Source organism: Hemibagrus wyckioides, linkage group LG13 (assembly GCF_019097595.1).
Source record: "Hemibagrus wyckioides isolate EC202008001 linkage group LG13, SWU_Hwy_1.0, whole genome shotgun sequence".
NCBI lineage: Eukaryota > Metazoa > Chordata > Actinopteri > Siluriformes > Bagridae > Hemibagrus > Hemibagrus wyckioides.
Window position 1 is genome coordinate 8439793 of NC_080722.1, and position 19944 is coordinate 8459736.

General features: G+C 39.4%; 1 protein-coding gene across 1 annotated transcript; it reads left to right on the top strand.

Moving 5' to 3' along the window:
* Window positions 1–155: 155 nt before the first annotated feature.
* glrx3 (glutaredoxin 3) lies at window positions 156–18816 on the top strand. Its single transcript, XM_058407194.1, has 11 exons — window positions 156–311; window positions 2207–2315; window positions 7186–7260; window positions 8465–8666; window positions 12397–12569; window positions 13564–13625; window positions 13734–13791; window positions 15902–15954; window positions 16069–16108; window positions 16487–16579; window positions 18564–18816. Exons 1-11 carry the CDS (start codon window positions 247–249, stop codon window positions 18612–18614), a joined length of 981 nt encoding a protein of 326 aa, XP_058263177.1. The 5' UTR covers window positions 156–246; the 3' UTR covers window positions 18615–18816.
* The last annotated feature ends 1128 nt before the right edge of the window (window positions 18817–19944 follow it).

The following is a 19944-nucleotide window of genomic DNA, read 5'->3' on the forward strand; positions in this document are numbered from 1 at the left end:
AAATCAAGAAAACGTGAAAGAGAAAAGTCTGTCAATGTGACAGGGTTAAATTACTGTTCATATTAGATCGTATTATAATGTCCTGAACATCATGAATTTAACAACACAACACATCATTTATTGTAAAATATTTTAAACATATCACTGTTTCCTTTCGAAAAGCAAGCTTCAAGGGAATCGATTAGTAATGCCTAGGACGCGAGATCAGGCAGTTGACTCGGTAATCATCTACATTGGCTTGGAAACATGGCGAACTTCACGGAGGCTAAAACGCCGCAGCAGTTTGAGGACTTGTTAAAAAAGGCTGGCAGGTCGGTTCAGTATCTGTCTTATGATTTACTTAAATAAGTGTCATTATAAGGAGGGGGTTCTGAATAGCTTTGGCAATTTTTCTTTTGAATCTTTTGAAAGGATTATATTATCTAGCTTGCTAACAAGCTACAACCGTCCTAACAGCGGCTTAGTCCCTAATGGGGTATTTCTCCATAGATAAGTGCACTAAATAGGGCATAATTGAATGGCTCTTGTGTTTAGTGTAGTGCACAATGTATCCAGTATAGAGGCGTTTGAAATCAGGTCTCAGTTAGCTTTCATTTTCCTACCAGAAACGATCGACAGTGATACAGCTGATGGTTAAGTATCTTAGTAAGGATTTATTTATATAAAATATAAATATTTTGTAATATATGCAATTAGTAAGCCCTCGAAGGTTTTTAATCTTATGAAACTGTTAAGTTGCCCTGTTTCTAGCTATGCTAGCTACACTATATTGCCAAAAGTTTTGGGACACCCCTCCAAATCATTGAATTCAGGGGTTGGGCTTGGCCCCTTGGTTCCAGTGAAAGGAACTCTTAATGCTTCAGCATACCAAGACATTTTGGACAATTTTATGCTCCCAACTTTGTGGGAACAGTTTGTGGATGGACCCTTCCTGTTCTAACATGACTGCACACCAGTGCACAAAGCAAGGTCCATAAAGACATTGAGGAGTGAGTTTGGTGTGGAGGAACTTGACTGGCCTGCACAGAGTCCTGACCTCAACCCGATAGAACACCTTTGGGATGAATTAGAGTGGAGACTGCGAACCAGGTCTTCTAATCCAACATCAGTGTCTGACCTCACAAATGCGTTTCTAGAGGAGTGGTCAAAAATGTTATCGCTGCAAACTCCATATTACATTCATGTGCGTGTAAAGGCAGACGTCCCAGTTTTGGCCTGGCTCACAGTCTCCACTCTAATTTATCCCAAAGGCATTCTATCGGGTTGAGGTCAGGACTGTGCAGGCCAGTCAAGTTCCTCCACACCAAACTCACAAGGTCTTTATGGAGCTTGCTTCATGTTGGAACAGGAAGGGGTCATCCCCAAACTGTTCCCACAAAGTTGGGAGCATGAAATTGTCCAAAACATCTTGGTATACTGAAGTATTAAGAGTTCCTTTCACTGGAACTAAGGGGCCAAGCCCAACCCCTGTAAAACAATACCTTAATTCAATGATTTGGAGGGGTGTCCCAAAACTTTTGGCAGTATAGTGCAGTAAGGCTGGTTTATTGGCTGCTGGATTCCTGCTGAAAAATCCAGCATGATCTGATGATACCAGCGGCCAAAATACAGGTTGAGCTGCTTAGACTGGTAGATCATGCTTTTAAGTGTAACAAATTCAACAGATCGCCTCATTATGAATTTAATGTATTATAACTTTTAGAATGTGGGTTGTGATTTACTTCACAAAAAAAGTCACTGGCAATGCTTCATACATCCAGGGGGACCCCAGACCCTACGTTTGAGAGCCAATGTATTATGTTGCACTAAGTGTTTTTCATAAGGTCATGTCATTGGTTAAAATGAAATGCTGGATATGAATCAGATCAGACTAGCTGGGACGGCAGACCCATGATTGAAATCATTTCCACACTGTCAGATGCATGCAGGGATGAACCAGTCTGATACGATATTTCAAAAACTACAACAACAAAGCAGAACAAGGATACTAAACAGAACAGTAACCTACTAACAAGAATGAAAATGATATCTTCTCAAACCTATCAGACAACACAAACATAGTTTCAGTTTATTTATTAGTCTCAGTGTATTTTATTTTATGGATTTTTTTCCTGCAAAAATGCATGCATGGTCATTTTTCTGTAAAATGTTCACTACATATTTTAACATACCTCATCACTTCATCTTCCCTCTGTGTCATTATCAGGTCTCTCACGGTCGTTCATTTCCATGCACCATGGGCTCCCCAGTGCTCGCAGATGAACGATGTGATGGAGGAGTTAGCCAAGGAGCACAAACAAACCATGTTTGTCAAGGTAAGTTTAGCGTCACACGAATTTTATTTGTGCTGGTGTGGATTTCAGTAAAGAGGCGAGTGGAACTGAAACGTTTGTCAGTGTTCTAGGCTGTAAATCCTTCTCCTTTTTTTTTTTTTTTTTTTTTTTTAAAGGAGCTGTATGTTAATGATCATTGTGTCCAGCTTTTATTGAGTTCCTAATCTTTGAAACCAGATTTGAGCTCAACATGACTCAAAAACTTTGTTGGTTTTTTCAGCACCTAATCAATTTTACATTTGCTTTGACACTGGGCTAAAAATACCATGACGTGTTGCATGTGATTTGAATAAAGGGTATAACTTGTAATTCCTAGCCTCCAAACTAACCACCCTGTTGGACTTGAAATTCCTGCTTGTGAACTTGGCATCTAAAACTTCTCTTCTAAGATTTCTCTTGGCTCAGAGTGTGACATCAAATCAACACATCTGCTCACAGCATGCACACATGCAAGGTTGCACCATTTGACTCTAAATAAGTAATTTAGATGTGTGTGTGTGTATATTATATATATATATATATATATATATATATATATATATATATATATATATATATATATATATATATATATATATATATATATATATATATATATATATATATATATACACTATATAGCCAAAAGTATTCGCTCACCCATCCAAATAATCAGAATCATGTGTTCCAATCACTTCCATGGCCACAGGTGTATAAAATCAAGCACCTAGGCATGCAGACTGTTTTTACAAACATTTGTGAAAGAATGGGTCGCTCTCAGGAGCTCAGTGAATTCCAGCGTGGAACTGTGATAGGATGCCACCTGTGCAACAAATCCAGTCGTGAAATTTCCTCGCTCCTAAATATTCCACAGTCAACTGTCAGCTGTATTATAAGAACGTGGAAGTGTTTGGGAACGACAGCAACTCAGCCACGAAGTGGTAGGCCACGTAAACTGACGGAGCGGGGTCAGCGGATGCTGAGGCGCATAGTGCGAAGAGGTCGCCAACTTTCTGCAGAGTCAATCGCTACAGACCTCCAAACTTCATGTGGCCTTCAGATTAGCTCAAGAACAGTGCGCAGAGAGCTTCATGGAATGGGTTTCCATGGCCGAGCAGCTGCATCCAAGCCATACATCACCAAGTGCAATGCAAAGCGTCGGATGCAGTGGTGTAAAGCACGCCGCCACTGGACTCTAGAGCAGTGGAGACGCGTTCTCTGGAGTGACGAATCGCGCTTCTCCATCTGGCAATCTGATGGACGAGTCTGGGTTTGGCGGTTGCCAGGAGAACGGTACTTGTCTGACTGCATTGTGCCAAGTGTAAAGTTTGGTGGAGGGGGGATTATGGTGTGGGGTTGTTTTTCAGGAGCTGGGCTTGGCCCCTTAGTTCCAGTGAAAGGAACTCTGAATGCTTCAGCATACCAAGACATTTTGGACAATTCCATGCTCCCAACTTTGTGGGAACAGTTTGGAGCTGGCCCCTTCCTCTTCCAACATGACTGTGCACCAGTGCACAAAGCAAGGTCCATAAAGACATGGATGACAGAGTCTGGTGTGGATGAACTTGACTGGCCTGCACAGAGTCCTGACCTCAACCCGATAGAACACCTTTGGGATGAATTAGAGCGGAGACTGAGAGCCAGGCCTTCTCGTCCAACATCAGTGTGTGACCTCACAAATGCGCTTCTGGAAGAATGGTCAAAAATTCCCATAAACACCCTCCTAAACCTTGTGGACAGCCTTCCCAGAAGAGTTGAAGCTGTTATAGCTGCAAAGGGTGGACCGACGTCATATTGAACCCTATGGATTAGGAATGGGATGTCACTTAAGTTCATATGCGAGTCAAGGCAGGTGAGCGAATACTTTTGGCAATATAGTGTGTTTTTTATATATATACACTTCACTCATTATAACTGGGTAGATTCTTGCTGACAAAGTAATTACTGGCATCCATGTATTCTTTTACACCTTGTACCCCCAATGCATGGAGAGTAATAATGACACCATTGCCACCACCGGCTCAGTTGCAGCAAATCTTGATCACACACACACTACTCGGTGAGGAAAGCGGTCACTTTTCTTCCCATTACAGAGCTCCACAAGCAACTTTCGTGCCCACTATTAAATGATGATCAAAAATATGCGATAAGTTGATAAAAATCTGAACATTCATCTATTCAACTTGAGATATTGGACAAATGAGACTCTTGTGCGGACACAATGACAGCCTTAACACTGCAACATATATTGACGATTGTTCGATTATTGGATACTGTGGAGACATTAATCATGTTAGCATAGGGTTGCAAAGAGGCAGAAAAGTTCCAGTAAATTTCTGGAAAATTTCCATGGGAATTTCATCTCGGGAATTTTGGAAATTAATTGGAATTTATTTAAATTATTTAGAAATTTGGGGGAAATGTATATAAATTGTATATAATAAATGAAATTTTTGACTTTGATTTAATTATAAGTAGAAATTTAATTAATTTTCATTGAACAACACAAAAGCATAAATGTTAAATGTGGGAAAAAAAAAATATATATATATATATAATTTCCTTATGTTCGCTGTAAAACGAAAGCATCCCCCACCCTTTCCCTCCCAAAAAAAAGTCCCAATAAAAATTGTAATCTTCGGGTTCAAATGCAGTGATGGTCAGAGCCTGGACAATAGGGGGGATTTCCCCCCCCTTAAGTGACTAAGCGGGATTTTGTTGCTATTGTTACACGCAGCACAAGAATGTTTTATGTGTAAATTTAATTAATATTTATGTAATTCACATGACTACTCACCAAGATGGACATTTTTAAAAATTTTGTGTGCAGGATTGAAGAAATGACCGGTGCATGCTATAAAGAAATGCACAGTGCATGTGGAGGTGTGTCCTCAATAGCCCTGCAGTGCTGTGTTGAGAAATATACAGGGTAGAAATACAACTGAAACTGAAATTGCATTAAATCTGGTTGTTTTAACCAAGATTATGCTGCAAATTCCCAGTTCATACTCATTAATTCCCGTTAATTCCCATGGAAAGTTTCCGGCCTTGAAAATCCCTGGAATTTTTCAACCCTATACTAGCATTAATGCAGTTTGCACTGGTTGATGCAGCTTTATGATTAGGTGTGTATTGAGGTGTGATGAAAGTTATGTAGTGTAGGTTTGTAGGATTAGTGACACTTAGCAGTAGGGATGGACATTTTAGAGAAAATTGCTATTAAATTTTTTTTAAAGCATTATTTGAGCAATATTTGAACTGAATATGAAGCACATTAAACTTTTATTCGGCACGATTTCAAGCGGGCAAAAAATGCTTGCTTTTGCTACAGCTTTTTATTTTTTTTTTTTTTGCCTTTTTTGTTCCAGAAATCTACTTAAATTGACGAAATTGCAAGTACAGGCTTCTTCTCTTAAACTGCAACCAGTGAATATACATATATAATTACTTTCTATCATAGCTGTATATGGATTACAAAGGGCTTTGGCTGAAAGTGTGTGATGGTGGTGATGTGTTTTGGCCCAAATCTGCAAGAAATCTTTGGCCATTTTGAAAAATTGCAAGCTTATCTGAAATATCATGGAGTTTGCTTGCTTTTGTGTCATCTCTTTGATTGCAAAATTAGAAATTAATGTAGGGACTGATTATTCACTACAGCATGGATGTGCAGTGAGCTAGATGGTTTAAAAATATAGTGTCAATTTGTGTTTATGTTCCTCTTCTAGTCCTTGTTAGATAAAGTAGTAAATTTACTCTTATTGTACTGATTCATAATTAGGTCTCCAGTCGCTGTACAATGAAGTCGTCAGTAGATGTTCCTACTACTGCTTGCCATAGTAATAACGCTCATCAACGATGGCGTGACCAGCATTCGACTTCACAACTTCAGTTTTCTTGCCACTAAAATGTATATATGTATACACAATGTGTATAAAATGTACGCTCGACTGTCTTCAGTCCCATTGGTAGGTTCTGGAAAAAGTCATTGATGCCATCCATGTCTGGAAGTCTCCATCTGAAATGGAATGAAGTTGAAGCTGAAGTCTCCAGGCTTTGTCTACATAAGCTGCTGTATGTGTGAATGTAATGTAGTTGGCTGGGTAGAGATAGTGAGTGACAAAGACATGCCGTCTTCCTGTTCTGGATTTTACAGACTGTCATGTATAAGCTTGCCTGCTTTCTGTCCCTTAAGACCACTAGAGGGCGAACTTTTCATCCGCCTGAGTCCACCTGTCACCTTTCTGAGTAGGCCACATAGTCTGGTCTTGTTCTTTGTGGAGTGCCTGATCGTGTTATATCTAACCGCAGTTGACAGGAAATAAATAAATACAGGATGCTAGCTGGCAGATGTATCATATTACAATGCATGAGGATGTTTTCTGAATAAACAACAATATATTCTCCGTGTTTAAGGCATTGGTCTTCTGTCTTTGGTCCTTAATAATCATCTGCTCGCTTGTTTCCTGTCTCATTTGTAAGTCGGATAAAATATAGCAGATATAGAATTGTAATGCTTTAGTGTCAGTGTTTGTGTTCTGCTTAGGCAGGTAATAAGTTGAGTTTGCAGTCCGGCTTTGAGAGCTGTGATCATCCCCCTCACAGCTCTTGTTAGAAGCCTAAGCTACAGTATTGGCCAGGGGCAGATCATGACATAACGTGGCTCAGAGATTTATTGATTTCAATATCTGCTGGCTAAATATCCCTGATTTAGTAGGTCATTAGTGGGTTATATTTCTTTCTCACACTCTTATTGTCTTAGTCTTCTTTTCCTTCCTGGAACCATGTGCTGAGGAGAGTGTGTAAAAAGTGCAGTGGTGCGGAAGGAAAATGATAAATGTAAAAGATTTTTTTCTTTCTGCTTATTTTCTCACAGCTGGAGGCTGAAGCGGTGCCCGACGTGTCCGAGAAGTACGAGATCGCCTCCGTCCCTACTTTCCTCTTTTTCAAGGTATGATTTCACTTTTATAGAGGAACACTGAGTACGCTGAGCTTTATATAGTGTACTTTAAGTGTAAGTGATTACAAATCATTGCTGGACTACAAATGGATGTAGCTGAATGTTCTCTGAAGCCTTGATCACATTACTGTATTTTATTCCCGATTTATAATTTAGGGCTGCTGTAACATTTCATCATGTTTATTTATTTTAGTTAGTTTTGGATGTACTTTAATCCCCAGTGGAATATTTGTTAACAGTCTAGTGCTAAGTAATCCATGGTGTGCAGCAGAGAAGACTGGACTGTGCACAGGCACACACACTCACCTGTGTATCTTGTGTACATCTGGAGGATTAAGTACAACATCCATTATAGTCAGATTCCCAAATCTAACTGTAAAGTGTTTAGTGATTTTATACACACCATCGTTAAACATACCTTTTGATATCTTTGATCTTTCCAATATTATCTAATATTAATTTGTAAAATGATAGAGGAAATTCTTATCGAGTATCTTTTAATTCAAGCGAGTTCACCTGAGGTCACATCCTCTAGTTTGGGAATCAGTGTGTTAGGACCACATATGTGGAGTCTTCATTTTTTCCCCGATAAATAGAGCCTGCTAGCTTCTGCTCTCGATACTGCAAGTGGTCCTGGAGGTAAAGTGGTCTCTTATCTGTCCAGATGTGATGTGGGATATTCTGTGTATTCACTATTTGCTTCAAAATATTGTTTAAGAAAAGAGTTTGTAAAGTAGGTCAGTACAGTGTTAATGTATTTATGCGTTCCTTCTAAATAAATAAAGCTCCTTTTTTCTTTACTTTCTTTACCCTTAGTGAGGTGAGAGTTAGGAGACTGATGTGCCATGAAAATAAATGTAAACCTCCTGCATTTAGAGCTAAAGAGCCTCACAGTGATGGAATGAATCATCTAGAAATAATCAGAGGTTAAGCCTCTCACATCTCACTGCCCAGTTGATCGCTGGCACAAGGAAGGAGCCTCAGTCTCTCTCTCTCTCTCTCTCTCTCTCTCTCTCTCTCTCTCTCTCTCTCTCTCTCTCTCTCACACTCTCACTCACTTTATCTCTTTCACACTTTTTTTTTTTTTTTTCCCCCCCAAACTAACAGGCTAGCACTGTGAAAAATTAATGATGTGTTCACCCCCATGTGTGGTGTGTTACCGTTTGTTTATTTATTCATTTTGGGTGGGCCTCAGGGTGGCGAGAAGATTGACAGGCTGGACGGCGCACATGCCCCTGAGCTGACCAATAAGGTGCAGCGGCTGGCGTCCAGTGGGGGCGGGCCTGCAGGGCCAGGGGAAGCCCCTAAGGAGGAGCTTAACGAGAGACTCAAGAAACTAATCAACGCTGCACCCTGCATGCTCTTCATGAAGGGAACTCCCCAGGAACCTCGCTGTGGTAAAGACACACACACACACACACACACACACAAGTGTACAGAGAGTAGAGAGAAATGACAGGTAAAAAAAAGAGAGAGAGAGAGTTTGTGTGTGTGTAAAGAGTGAATCATTATCCAAGTAAGACTTATATACTGAAGTTGATTTAGGTGTATTTCTCCAAACTCTGTTCAGGTTATTTGTATATGTGAAATTTTTGCTTAAACCAGGGCCAAACAAATACACTTTTAAAAGGCCATTTTTATCATTTGTAAGGATTTTTAAATAACAATTATAATCTATTAGAAAGTTGGGTATTGGTGGCTCAGTGGTAGGTTTCTCGCCTACCATGGGGAAGGCCCGGGTTCAATTCCCAGCCAAATCCCCACACCCTAGCCACTGGATGCAGTGCCAGTCCCAAGCCCGGATAAAATGGGAGGGTTGCATCAGAAAGGGCATCCGGTGTAAAAACCTGTGCCAAGTTGTTGTGCGGACCAGTTGGCCCACTGTGGTGACCCCTCACACACAGGGAAGATCAAAATAACCTATCAGAAAGTCCTTATCAGATGTATTATGAAATAACTACGTATAGAGTTATACAAGAAAAAAAAAATATTCAGCAAGTGTCCCCCCCCCCTTTCACTTTAAACAAACATGATCTTTAAACAAATACATGATCTTTACCAGATGTGAGATCTGATGTGTTCCAAGACACAATTATAAACACACACAATTAAATATATACACAAATAAATCGCTTAATACCTATTCCTGATTATCCGCACTACAATTATGATGTGCTACAGAACAATTTCACCTACATTTTCCTAATCTGACAGCTTTGAAGGAAGATCGCTGTCGGGTAGAATGACAATAAGATTGTAAACATAATAATAATAATAATGAAGAGATTTTAGCTAATTTGAGCGCTCAAATGGGCATGTCAAGGGTTAGATATTGTTTCTATAGCACTATAAATTCTGTAAATTGTATGTTAATCATAGACTTTGATCCAATAAGTATCAGGATACCGTAAGGAGCATTTGTTATAGAAAGTCTCAAACCACGACGTCTCATCACAGTAAAAGTTTATCCTGTGTGAATAAGTGGTTATGAATTCCAGGAAATTGTTTGGGGGATTTGTGTTCTCAGGGAGAGTTTAATGCTAGTAAGCAGTTCTGTCATTGACTTGATGTTTCTGATGACAACGTCCCTGAAGATGGACATGCTTTTGGTAGTTTTAAATTGCCTTTTTGCTCATATACTATCCGAAAGATCTTATTGTAAGCACTTTGTAAGCAATGTGTGAGGACTGTGTCCACTGTACAGTGTGTGCGTCCAGCTGAAAAAGGCAAGGGGTCAGAACAAATAATGTGACATGAAAACTTCTGAATATCTCTGCTTCTGTTTAAGACTGCAAAAACAAACCAGTGTGTATAAATGTGTGTATATATATAGTTAATATTTTATATATATATATAAAACTAATATTAACTATTCTGTATTAGTAAATTATTTAAATAATTTTGTAAATATTTTGGATGTTTTGAGAATAATCTATTTTGGAATCTTTTAAATAAATAACTTTAGTTTTTAATATTTTTCAATTATTTATAAATGCATTAATATAACAGAAACATATTAACATAATAAACACGATCGATTATATAAAATGTTTCTTCGATCCCTGCAAAAGGATTGTGGCTGTCCTATACATGTGCATTAAACACATGGCGAGCGAAGCAGTGCCATAAATAATCTCTGCTATCCACGAACAATATTTGACCCTGAATGCAGAATTTAGACCCCAGAAGAGATTTTATTCTTTTGATAGATAAATAATGTACATACATGTCATTTTATAGTTTAGATCAGTTGCTAATTTCTGGGATTTGTTATTTATAACAGCTGTATGTGTTGCATACTGTAGGAGTGTGTGTATGTTTTTTATTTCCAGAGTTCAAAGTTGTAACACAAGTCTAGTTAGTGTTTTTTTTTTTTTTTTTTTTTTTTTATTTTTTTAAATCTATATCTCTTTTATCGAATAAAATTCAAAAATACATATTTCATAATGGACTGAGGCACTTTTGAAGAATTACCATGTGAGACGTGGAAACAGTCGAGCGCAGAAAGTACATGTCCGCTTTACTCGTTGTCTTTCGGAGACAATCTAAGAACCATTTAGCTCGCTGGCACCGAAGCAGTGGTTTTATTCGGCAGCCTCACCCTTTCATCTGCTGCCAGCTCCTCCAGCTCTGCTTTATATGAAAAGCATCTGCTGCATTTATTTGTGTGTGACATCCAAAGCGGAACCTGTTGCTCAGCACGGCCGTGTTATTTAATGCCGTTCCAGGTGTCAGTAGGTGGGTCAGAGTCGGAGGAATTTATAATGCTGTATGTGATTGAAGTTCTCTCTCGTTTGGCCGTCATCCAAAAGCTTGAAGGTTTCATAGCGAAGTGTGACGCCTTTTGAGACCGCAATGTAGCGTTTTAAACCAGAGTCTGCTTTACGAGCGCGTTTATCGCATACACGGAGAGATAACCGTCAAAGAGCTCAGCAAACGTGCTTGAAAAATGTCTTCCCACTTTGAATTATAAGGTTACCTGCTTCTGTGTTGGACTCATCTTTCTAAATACTCCCTCCTTGTGTTTGCATACTAACATGGCTGCGCTTGTAGGCAGAAGAGAGACTTTATTGTTGCTGTGTTCCCGGAGCTGAGTCGGGCCTAGCGAGCGTTTCTCTTTCCCTACAGGGATGAACGAGAGTGGGGAAAGGACCTGGGCAATCAATCCAGCGTGTCTGCTCGAGCTAGCCTAGAGCCACAGAAGGCAGCTGGACCGCGTGTTTGCCTGCTCTAATAGAAACAATTAATATAGTGCCAACTGCATGAGCGTTAGTGAGCCGCCTGCAGCTGGTTTATAATGAATTCCCACTTGAGCACGGAGAAAACCGAATAGGTATTTCACTGCAGGGCTTTACATGGACCTCGCACATCACCTTACATACACGACTCTCTCATGTTTTCCTTTCTTTTATTCTTTCTGCCTTTTCTTCTGCTTATATCTATTCCGAACCCTTCTTTCATTCCTAGCTCTTTTCTTTTATCCCCTTCATCTTCTTGCCACAGTCATCATTTTTCTCTTTTATTTATAAGATAATTATTTCTTTTCCTTCTAAATGCGTTCCCTTTTTCGATATGGAGACGTTACTAATGTTCTCATGTTCACATCCGTTGTCTTTGATATTAGCTCCGTCTTTGAAAAGGTATAATTTTTCATTGCTCGTCTCATCACAGCACCTCGTTGTACCCCCGAGCTTGCCAGGATGCCACCCAGTGCCTTGTCACTGCTCTGAGGTGTTGTGGGATTCATCCTGGAGCAGATCACGATAAGCATAAGGCTGACTCAGACTCGTCAAAGTAACAAAGGACAGGATTGTCACGCTTTGTGTATCTTCCGGTTAAAATCACCTAGCTCACTGGGACTTGGTGATTTGAGCCTCGGTTCACTGACTCTGAGCCTTGAGGTAGCAAGGTACTTTAGTTTAACTACATAGGTGTAAGGAATAAGCACAAATTCTGAATGAGATTGTACATCATTGCAGAATATGTGATATTTGGATAGATGCAGTATGTTCATGCAACTTTTAAACTTTGAGTTGGAAGTAATTAGCGCTTTGTTAAATTTTTGTGGGTGTTTAATTTTTGTATTTATTTATTTATTATTTATTTATTTTTCTGTTTTTGTTCCAGGCTTCAGCAGGCAGATTGTGCAGATTTTAAAAGACCACAGCATCCAGTACAGCAGCTTTGATATCCTGTCTGATGAGGAGGTCCGGCAAGGGCTGAAGACATACTCCAACTGGCCCACTTATCCTCAGCTGTATGTTAAAGGAGACCTGATCGGAGGGCTCGACATCGTCAAGGTGAGACCGGGCTGGTGAGATTTCAAGCTGTACTTTTCCCGTAAATTTCAGAATAGTCAGTCGTCTATACTTTATGCTGAACTTTCTGGTTTTTTACTCATCTGTGATACTAGCCTGCAACTGAAACATTTCTATTAAACATTTAAATTGCAAAAGGAAAGCATCACCATAGTGTGACAATGGTGTTCTCTTAAAAGGCATCAGCTGTTTTCTATTCTATTCTATTTCTATTCACATTGTAACTAGGTATATAACTCATTTATAAAATAACTAGTTATTTAAATTACAAAAATCAATTAGATACCCAATGATCAACAAGAAAACTCATGATACACCATTCAGGCATAAAATTATGACCACCTGCCTAATATTGTGTTGGTCCCTCTTTTGCTGCCCAAACAGCCCTGATCCACCGAGGCATGGACCTCTACTAGATCCTTGAAGCTGTGCTGTGCTATCTGGCACCAAGATGTTAGCAGCAGATCCTGTAACTTACAGGACTTCAAGAATACTTAAAGTATACTTTTGATAGATACAAAATGTTCACTTGCTGCCTAATATATCCCACCCACTAACAGGTGCCATGATGAGATCATCAGTCTTATTCACGGCACCTCTCAGTGTTCATAATGTTATACCTGATCGGTGTATTTAATAGTCTTCATTTTTGACTGATTGCTACAGCCCTACTCAAGTTGTTCACCTCAGCGTATGACCGCTGGTCAGTCACTTCAGGCTTCTTGTGTTGTAGCATGACCCCGCTAGAACAGAGCAGTGGATTAGCTAACACAGCTGTTTACTCAGTTTTTCTCTGACATTTACTTCCAGTCCTTGAGAACCTTTTCTGTAACCCTTCCTTGTTAAAAGTCACTTAACCTGCACTGAATGAAAAATAAACTCTGCAGGGTGCAACTAAGCTGTGTGTTTGTGTGTGTGAGAATGAGAATGTGTGTGTGAGCCCCAGTTTAAAAATTTAATTATGTGTCTAATGTAGGAACTTGCTGAATCGGGCGAGCTTGAAAATACCTGTCCCAAAACTGTCTCACTGGAACAGAGGTAGCACTAACACGCGCGCACACACACACACACACACACACACACACACACACACACACACACACACACACACACACAGCATATTGAAAAATTTGAATTTCTCAACAGGTTGAAGTCTCTCATCAACAAAAGTCCCATCATGCTCTTTATGAAAGGAAACAAAGAGGTGAGGAACATCAAACCTGCTCATGTCTAATCACAATTTCGGATGATTTGCTCGTCCTCATCGATAAACATTCAAGTACATTTCATAAAAATCTGATTTTATTTCTTGCCATAATTTATAGATATTAGACTGTATTTGTAGTACAGGAAGAGAAGGGAAAGCTAGGTCAGCCTAGCTGAGGTCACTGTCTACATGTCCATCTATCAGAGGAGCCAGTTCACTTCATCTCAGTTTGTATGTATTGTATAGCTCTTTTAACTGTGGATATTGTCAAAACAGCAGTTTGGCAGAAATATATAAATTTACAATTTTATCCTAAATAAGCAAGTCAAATTAAATGAGGGTACAAGGGTACAACTCCCAGACGATATGATGAAGAAACCTTAAGAGGGAACCAGACTCAAAAGTGAAGCCATCCTCATCTGGGTGACACCAGATAGTCCGATTTTATAAATAATTCCCCTTCTATAAGTAACTACAGTTATGTAACCAGGAAATTACTGTCCCTTTAATATTTGTGCTCTTGTCTTCTACACATGGACTACATCACTGCTTCAGATTTCTCCACTCAGAATAAACCGTTGTCGTTGTCTGTTTATTTATTTTTTCTTAAGGAACTTTTTTCTTAAGGATATTTTTTTTGTTCTCATCGATATGTGGAAATTCCTTAGAAGCTTTTTTTCTTGATCTTATAACTGCCATAGCTTTGAGCAATTAGATAAAAACTGCTCATAACACACAGTCCTTCATATTGAAAGTTACTGACAAATAATCAGTTTTGGAGTGATGTGCTGGAAAGACAGCTTTGCTTCCACCTCTTTGGTTAATATGCTAAATTAACAGTCAAAAATATCGTTAGATATTAGGAATTATGATTATTTTTTAAGTAAATCTTGGATTGAAGTATTCCGGGTCATTACTGTACTGTAAATTTTTACAGTAATTTAGTGATGCTGACACACAATTTAAAAAGAAGAATAGCTAGCAAATAAAGAAGAAATAATGCTAATCAATTATGCGCTGTTTTTCGGACAGCTGACAGGCCTGGAAGAATTATTGGCACCCTTAAGGAATATTTTAAATGAATGAAAACAAATTGTCATTATTTTTCATCTGCTCAGACTGCAAAGAAGCAGAAGCAACCACTGTAAAAAATCCGGTGCTGGATCAGTAATGCTTTGGGGCTGTTTTGTGGCAGGTGGATCAGGGGCTTTTGTAAAGATTGATGACCTTGTGAATTCTGCAAAGTAGCACAATATTTCAGCCCCAGATCTTGGTTGCCTGTGCCAGGAGGTACAGGTTTGGTTATAAAGCTTTCGACAAAACAAGGCACCAAACATACTTCCAGATCAACACAAAAAAAGCAGTTAAAGAAACATAAAATCAGTGCTCAGGCTTGAGATATGAATCAGACCATACTGTTCTAGGGGATGCATCTGACCCCTGGCTCTGAATCCTCACCTCTGGCATCATGCTCCTAAAAATGGACAGCATCAAGAACTAATGCAGAGGTCTAACAGTCTCCCACTATCTTTCTCATTATGTATCACTTTCTATCTTAACGAGGAGACTGTAAAGAAGACATTAACATACATTTAAGGAGGTTGTCTGAAAAACCGGGCAGTGCAAGAAATCGATGTGGGGTGAGCTCTGGAATTCCCCATCTCTAATAGGGGAGGAAAAAAAAATATCCAAGACCACTCACCTCTCACTTCATATCATTATTGATTTCTGCTGCTCCCACATGAAAGCCGTTCTTTCAAGGAGTTTTAAACTGGCCCTCCTGAGACCCTGGCTTTCTCTCTGTCTGTCTCTGTCTCTCCTCCTCCTCCTCGTCTCTCTCTCTCTCTCCTTCCTCCTTTTTCTTCTTGTTGAGTATCAGCATTCTCTAGTGGTGGAATCCAAAGACTAGATTTTACAGGCTGTGTGCTAAATGAAAGCCTGTTTTGGTGTGAAGCATGTAGTTTGAAAAATTCCCATATTATGGAGATTTCTTTTTTTATATAATAAACTTGTGCAGTGGAGTCGCTCTTCAGGGAGAGCCTGCAGATTAAATGCCTGCGTCCGCTAATTGCTCTACTCTCTGCACTTTGCTTTATTTAAAATTTAGGGAGCCAAATGTGGATTCAGCCGTCAGATACTTGAAATAATGAACGGTGCCGGGTAAGACCTTTTACAGCTTTTATGTATACATTGTGTTGATGCTTAATTATGTAATTGAGTTTGCTGTGTAAATACCACCAGCATAAGTGATTATTTCTCTTTGTTTGTTTACAGGGTTGAATATGACACCTTTGATATTCTCCAAGATGAAGAGGTAGAGCAATAGTTTTTGTCCTCTAGCTGTAATGTTTCCTGTGTGCTACAGAGTCACTGTTCGATTTAACAAGTGAATGGGTCTAAACCAATTAAAGGTGCTACTTTGTTTACTCTTGACAGTGTTTGCAGCCATGTTTTTTGTCTTTATTTGACGTCACTTGCTGAACTCTGAGATGATTAGACAAGTAGGAAGTTACTTTAGGTTTTACTAGTTGGAGTTTCAACCACTTTTTAGTTGAATACAGCATTAGAACTGATCTAGATGAGAACTGTTTAAAGCTGTTATCTTAGTCAATTATTGTACCATTCCACTATATCATATAGTATATTTTAGTATTATCATTCCACTATAACTTTTGCTGTTGTGTACCTACAGGTGAGACAGGGTCTAAAGACATATTCCAACTGGCCAACGTACCCACAGCTCTACGTGAAAGGAGAACTCATTGGAGGCCTGGATATCATCAAGGTGACTAACCACATGACAGTTACTCATACTTTCTCTCTTTACTTATATGCATATGTATAATTCAAAACAATGAAACCAAAAGCATCAACTCATTGAGGACTGGATTCGAAATCACACCAAAAATCAGAGTGCAAAATTGAAATTATAGGCTGATCCAATTTGCATGAGTTTTATCACAGCTACTCCTAATGTAGGTCAGTAGTGTGTATTGGCCTCCATGTGCCTGTATACACTCCTGACAACGTCTGGGCATGCTCCTGATGAGATGATGGATACTGTCCTCGGGGACTCTCTTCCCAGACCTGGATCTGGGCATCAGTGAGCTCCTGGACAGTCTTTGGTGCTGCTTGGCAGCTTCATACATAACGTCCCAGATGTTCTCAGTTGGATTCAGGTCTGGGGAATGTGAGGGCCAGTCAGTGGCATCAGTGTGGTGTTCATCCAGAAATTGCCGACACACTCTGGCCACTTGAGGCCGGGTCTGTTTTTGACAGTTTGGTCAGAAATATGCACACCAGTAGCCTGCTGGCGGTCATTTTGTAGGGATCTGGCAGTGCTCCTTTTGGTCCTCTGGAGCAGCTACTGAGTTTCTGTCCTTCTACGGCCCAGTCCAGCTCTCCTCATGTAACAGTCTGTGTCCTGGTATCTCCTCCATGCTCTTGAAACAGTGCTGGGAGACTCACCAAACTTACGTGTAGTCACAGTATGTGAACACGAGTGCAAGATTATAATAATAATAAATAGTAGCTATGTAAAATGTCTGAGCAGTCCTCGTTAGACATAAGAATAGTATAAAAATCAGATAAAGCACTTGTACATAGCCTCAAACAAAAAAATTAGATGTTGCAGTAGTAAATAATAGCGATTGAGAACACTAGCGTTCTTTCTAGAATTTATAATTCACTTAAAATCCTGTTTGATCAGTGCATAACACACACGTAAAGCACTTACTGGTTACAGATCAGAAGGTCAGGGGTTCAGGCCCTGCCAAGCTGCAACTGTTGAGACCTTGAGCAAGGCCTTTATCCCTCTCTCCTCCAGGGAAGCTGTATCATGGCTGACCCCGTGCTCTGACCCCAGCTTTCTAACAAGGATGGATTTGCAGCAAAATCAATTCCACTGTGCTGTAACGTATACGTGTCAAATCAAGCTTGCTTCTGCCTGTTCCTCTGATAAAAAATTGGGCTGCACTATAACTGTTTGTCCATAAGAGGGCATAAAAATCCCACATATGAAAAGATGTTAGATTTAAAGCAGGCAGTGTAGGATTTGAGCCTATAAAAGCATTAAGACTTTTAATTTTAACATAGCATAATTTGTCATGCAGTGTGAGGATGTAGTGATGCTGATTAACAGTGCCACAACACCATGAGACAAAAGTCTGACGGCTTGAGCAGTCTTATGATCTGCTTTCATGCAGACAAACACAGAGCAGTCTATGTATAGCTTGCTCCCAATTTATTTTGTAACACACAAGATATATTGGGTCCACACCAGTTTGTGATCGATTGATTGGTGCACAATGTGTCACAAGTTACATGCTGTTTTCTCTTATTTTTCTTTCTCTTTTCTTTTTTATTCTTACTTATTTTGTTATTGTAAAAACATATTTTTATATATTAAAGATTATTTATATTCCACACATGATTTTGTGTTCATATTTTGTTTCAAATATTAGTACACACTTGTGGCTTAGCAATTAGGCATATACATTGACTCAGACATTGTGTTAGTTATCACTAAAGATCAACATTTGAAAAATCATCAATGCATTCAATATGTTAAAGTTAACTTTTTTCCTTATTTATAGTTGTCTATAAGTTTACTTTGCACATTGTAAACACAGACATGATGTTGAAGCAAGATGTATTCTATGAAGCTGACCTTCTAAGTGAACCGGTTGTAATTCCATCAACAGCTGCTGTAACATATATAGGGACTGGAAAACGTTTTATTAAATCTGATCTGTAATGTGTTTCACCAGGAGCTGAAAGCGAACGGTGAGCTGGAGTCCGTGCTGCGAGGGGAGAATTAGACGAAGATGGGAACAAGTTACACTGAAGTCTTCTCTGCTGTCTATGGAGACTGTGTTCTAAAGGTCACAGGAGGCAGAACAGCAATATTCCAACCAAGTCATATCTTTTAAGAGATCTTTGAACCACCATGGCTGTATTAATGTCCAAAGCCTGTTGGCAAAATATGTCACAAAGTCCAGTAAAGCCATCATCTCAATTAAATGCAGGTTTTAATGTCTTCATTTGAATCACAGATCTCCGTTTTATTTCTGAAATGAGGCTTTAGCCAGGATTGTGTGGTTAATGCTTCATAAAAAGGGTCTGTGGGTGTGTTTGGAATCACAAAACCTTCGCACATCCCTCAGTATTCATGCAGCGAACACAGTGAGCTAGTCTGATGAGACACAACTGCACCTTTCTCACCTGTTAAGATTGCAGTCAGCTTCAGCTGCTATTATGAATAAACAAATCATAAATATTTATTAGCAAGCAAGTGGGAGGCTGACTCTCACCTCATCTGGCTGTGAGCCATGAGCACAGAGCAGCCGTTAGCCTCTTGCTCTTACACACACACTCGCACCTGTGGCACCATTAGTAATTACTTCACTCACGCTGATGCCCCAGTTGGGCTGAAGAGGAAACTGTGAACATTGTAGTTCCACACTCAACACACACTCCATTATAGTCTTGAATACTGAGGAGCACTTAGAGCTGTTTATTAATTTAAGAGCCTTCATAGTGATAATATGGAAGCTCTCCTTTGCAGATTTGCAGGTTAATTTATATATTTCAATGTGACTGGCTTATAAAGATTGGTTGATAAATACAACTAGTCGATATATTCATCCATTTGTTTAGCTTTGGGTCAAAGACATGCACTGTAGGCTGATTGGCATCTGTAAATTGTCTGTAATGTGTGTGAGTATGCGTGATTGTGACTTGCGATGGATTAGCACTAAACCCTGTCCAGGGTGTCCTCTGCCTTGTGCCCTGGGATAGAGTTCCCAATAGTCTATTCTCTACATTTCATAGCTTTTCTCTTGGTTGCGCTGCTTCCAGTACTGTATATTTATGATGAGTATTTATCCAATCATATTTCAGCTAGTGGCTGACATGTTGCCAGGGTGAAAGAAATCTGCCTTAAGGCCTTCAGAATCAATAGTGCAGGCGCCCGTAGCTTAAAATAAGTGGCAATGAAATTGTTACATTAACGATCAGATTTCGAGTTGGCGTCACTGGGATCAACTAGCAGGCATACAATTACGTCAGCAATTTCCCGTCGTTTGATTGGATAATTGGAGTAGTCGGAGGCAGCGAACCGCACAAACTAAATAAAATATATATATTTTA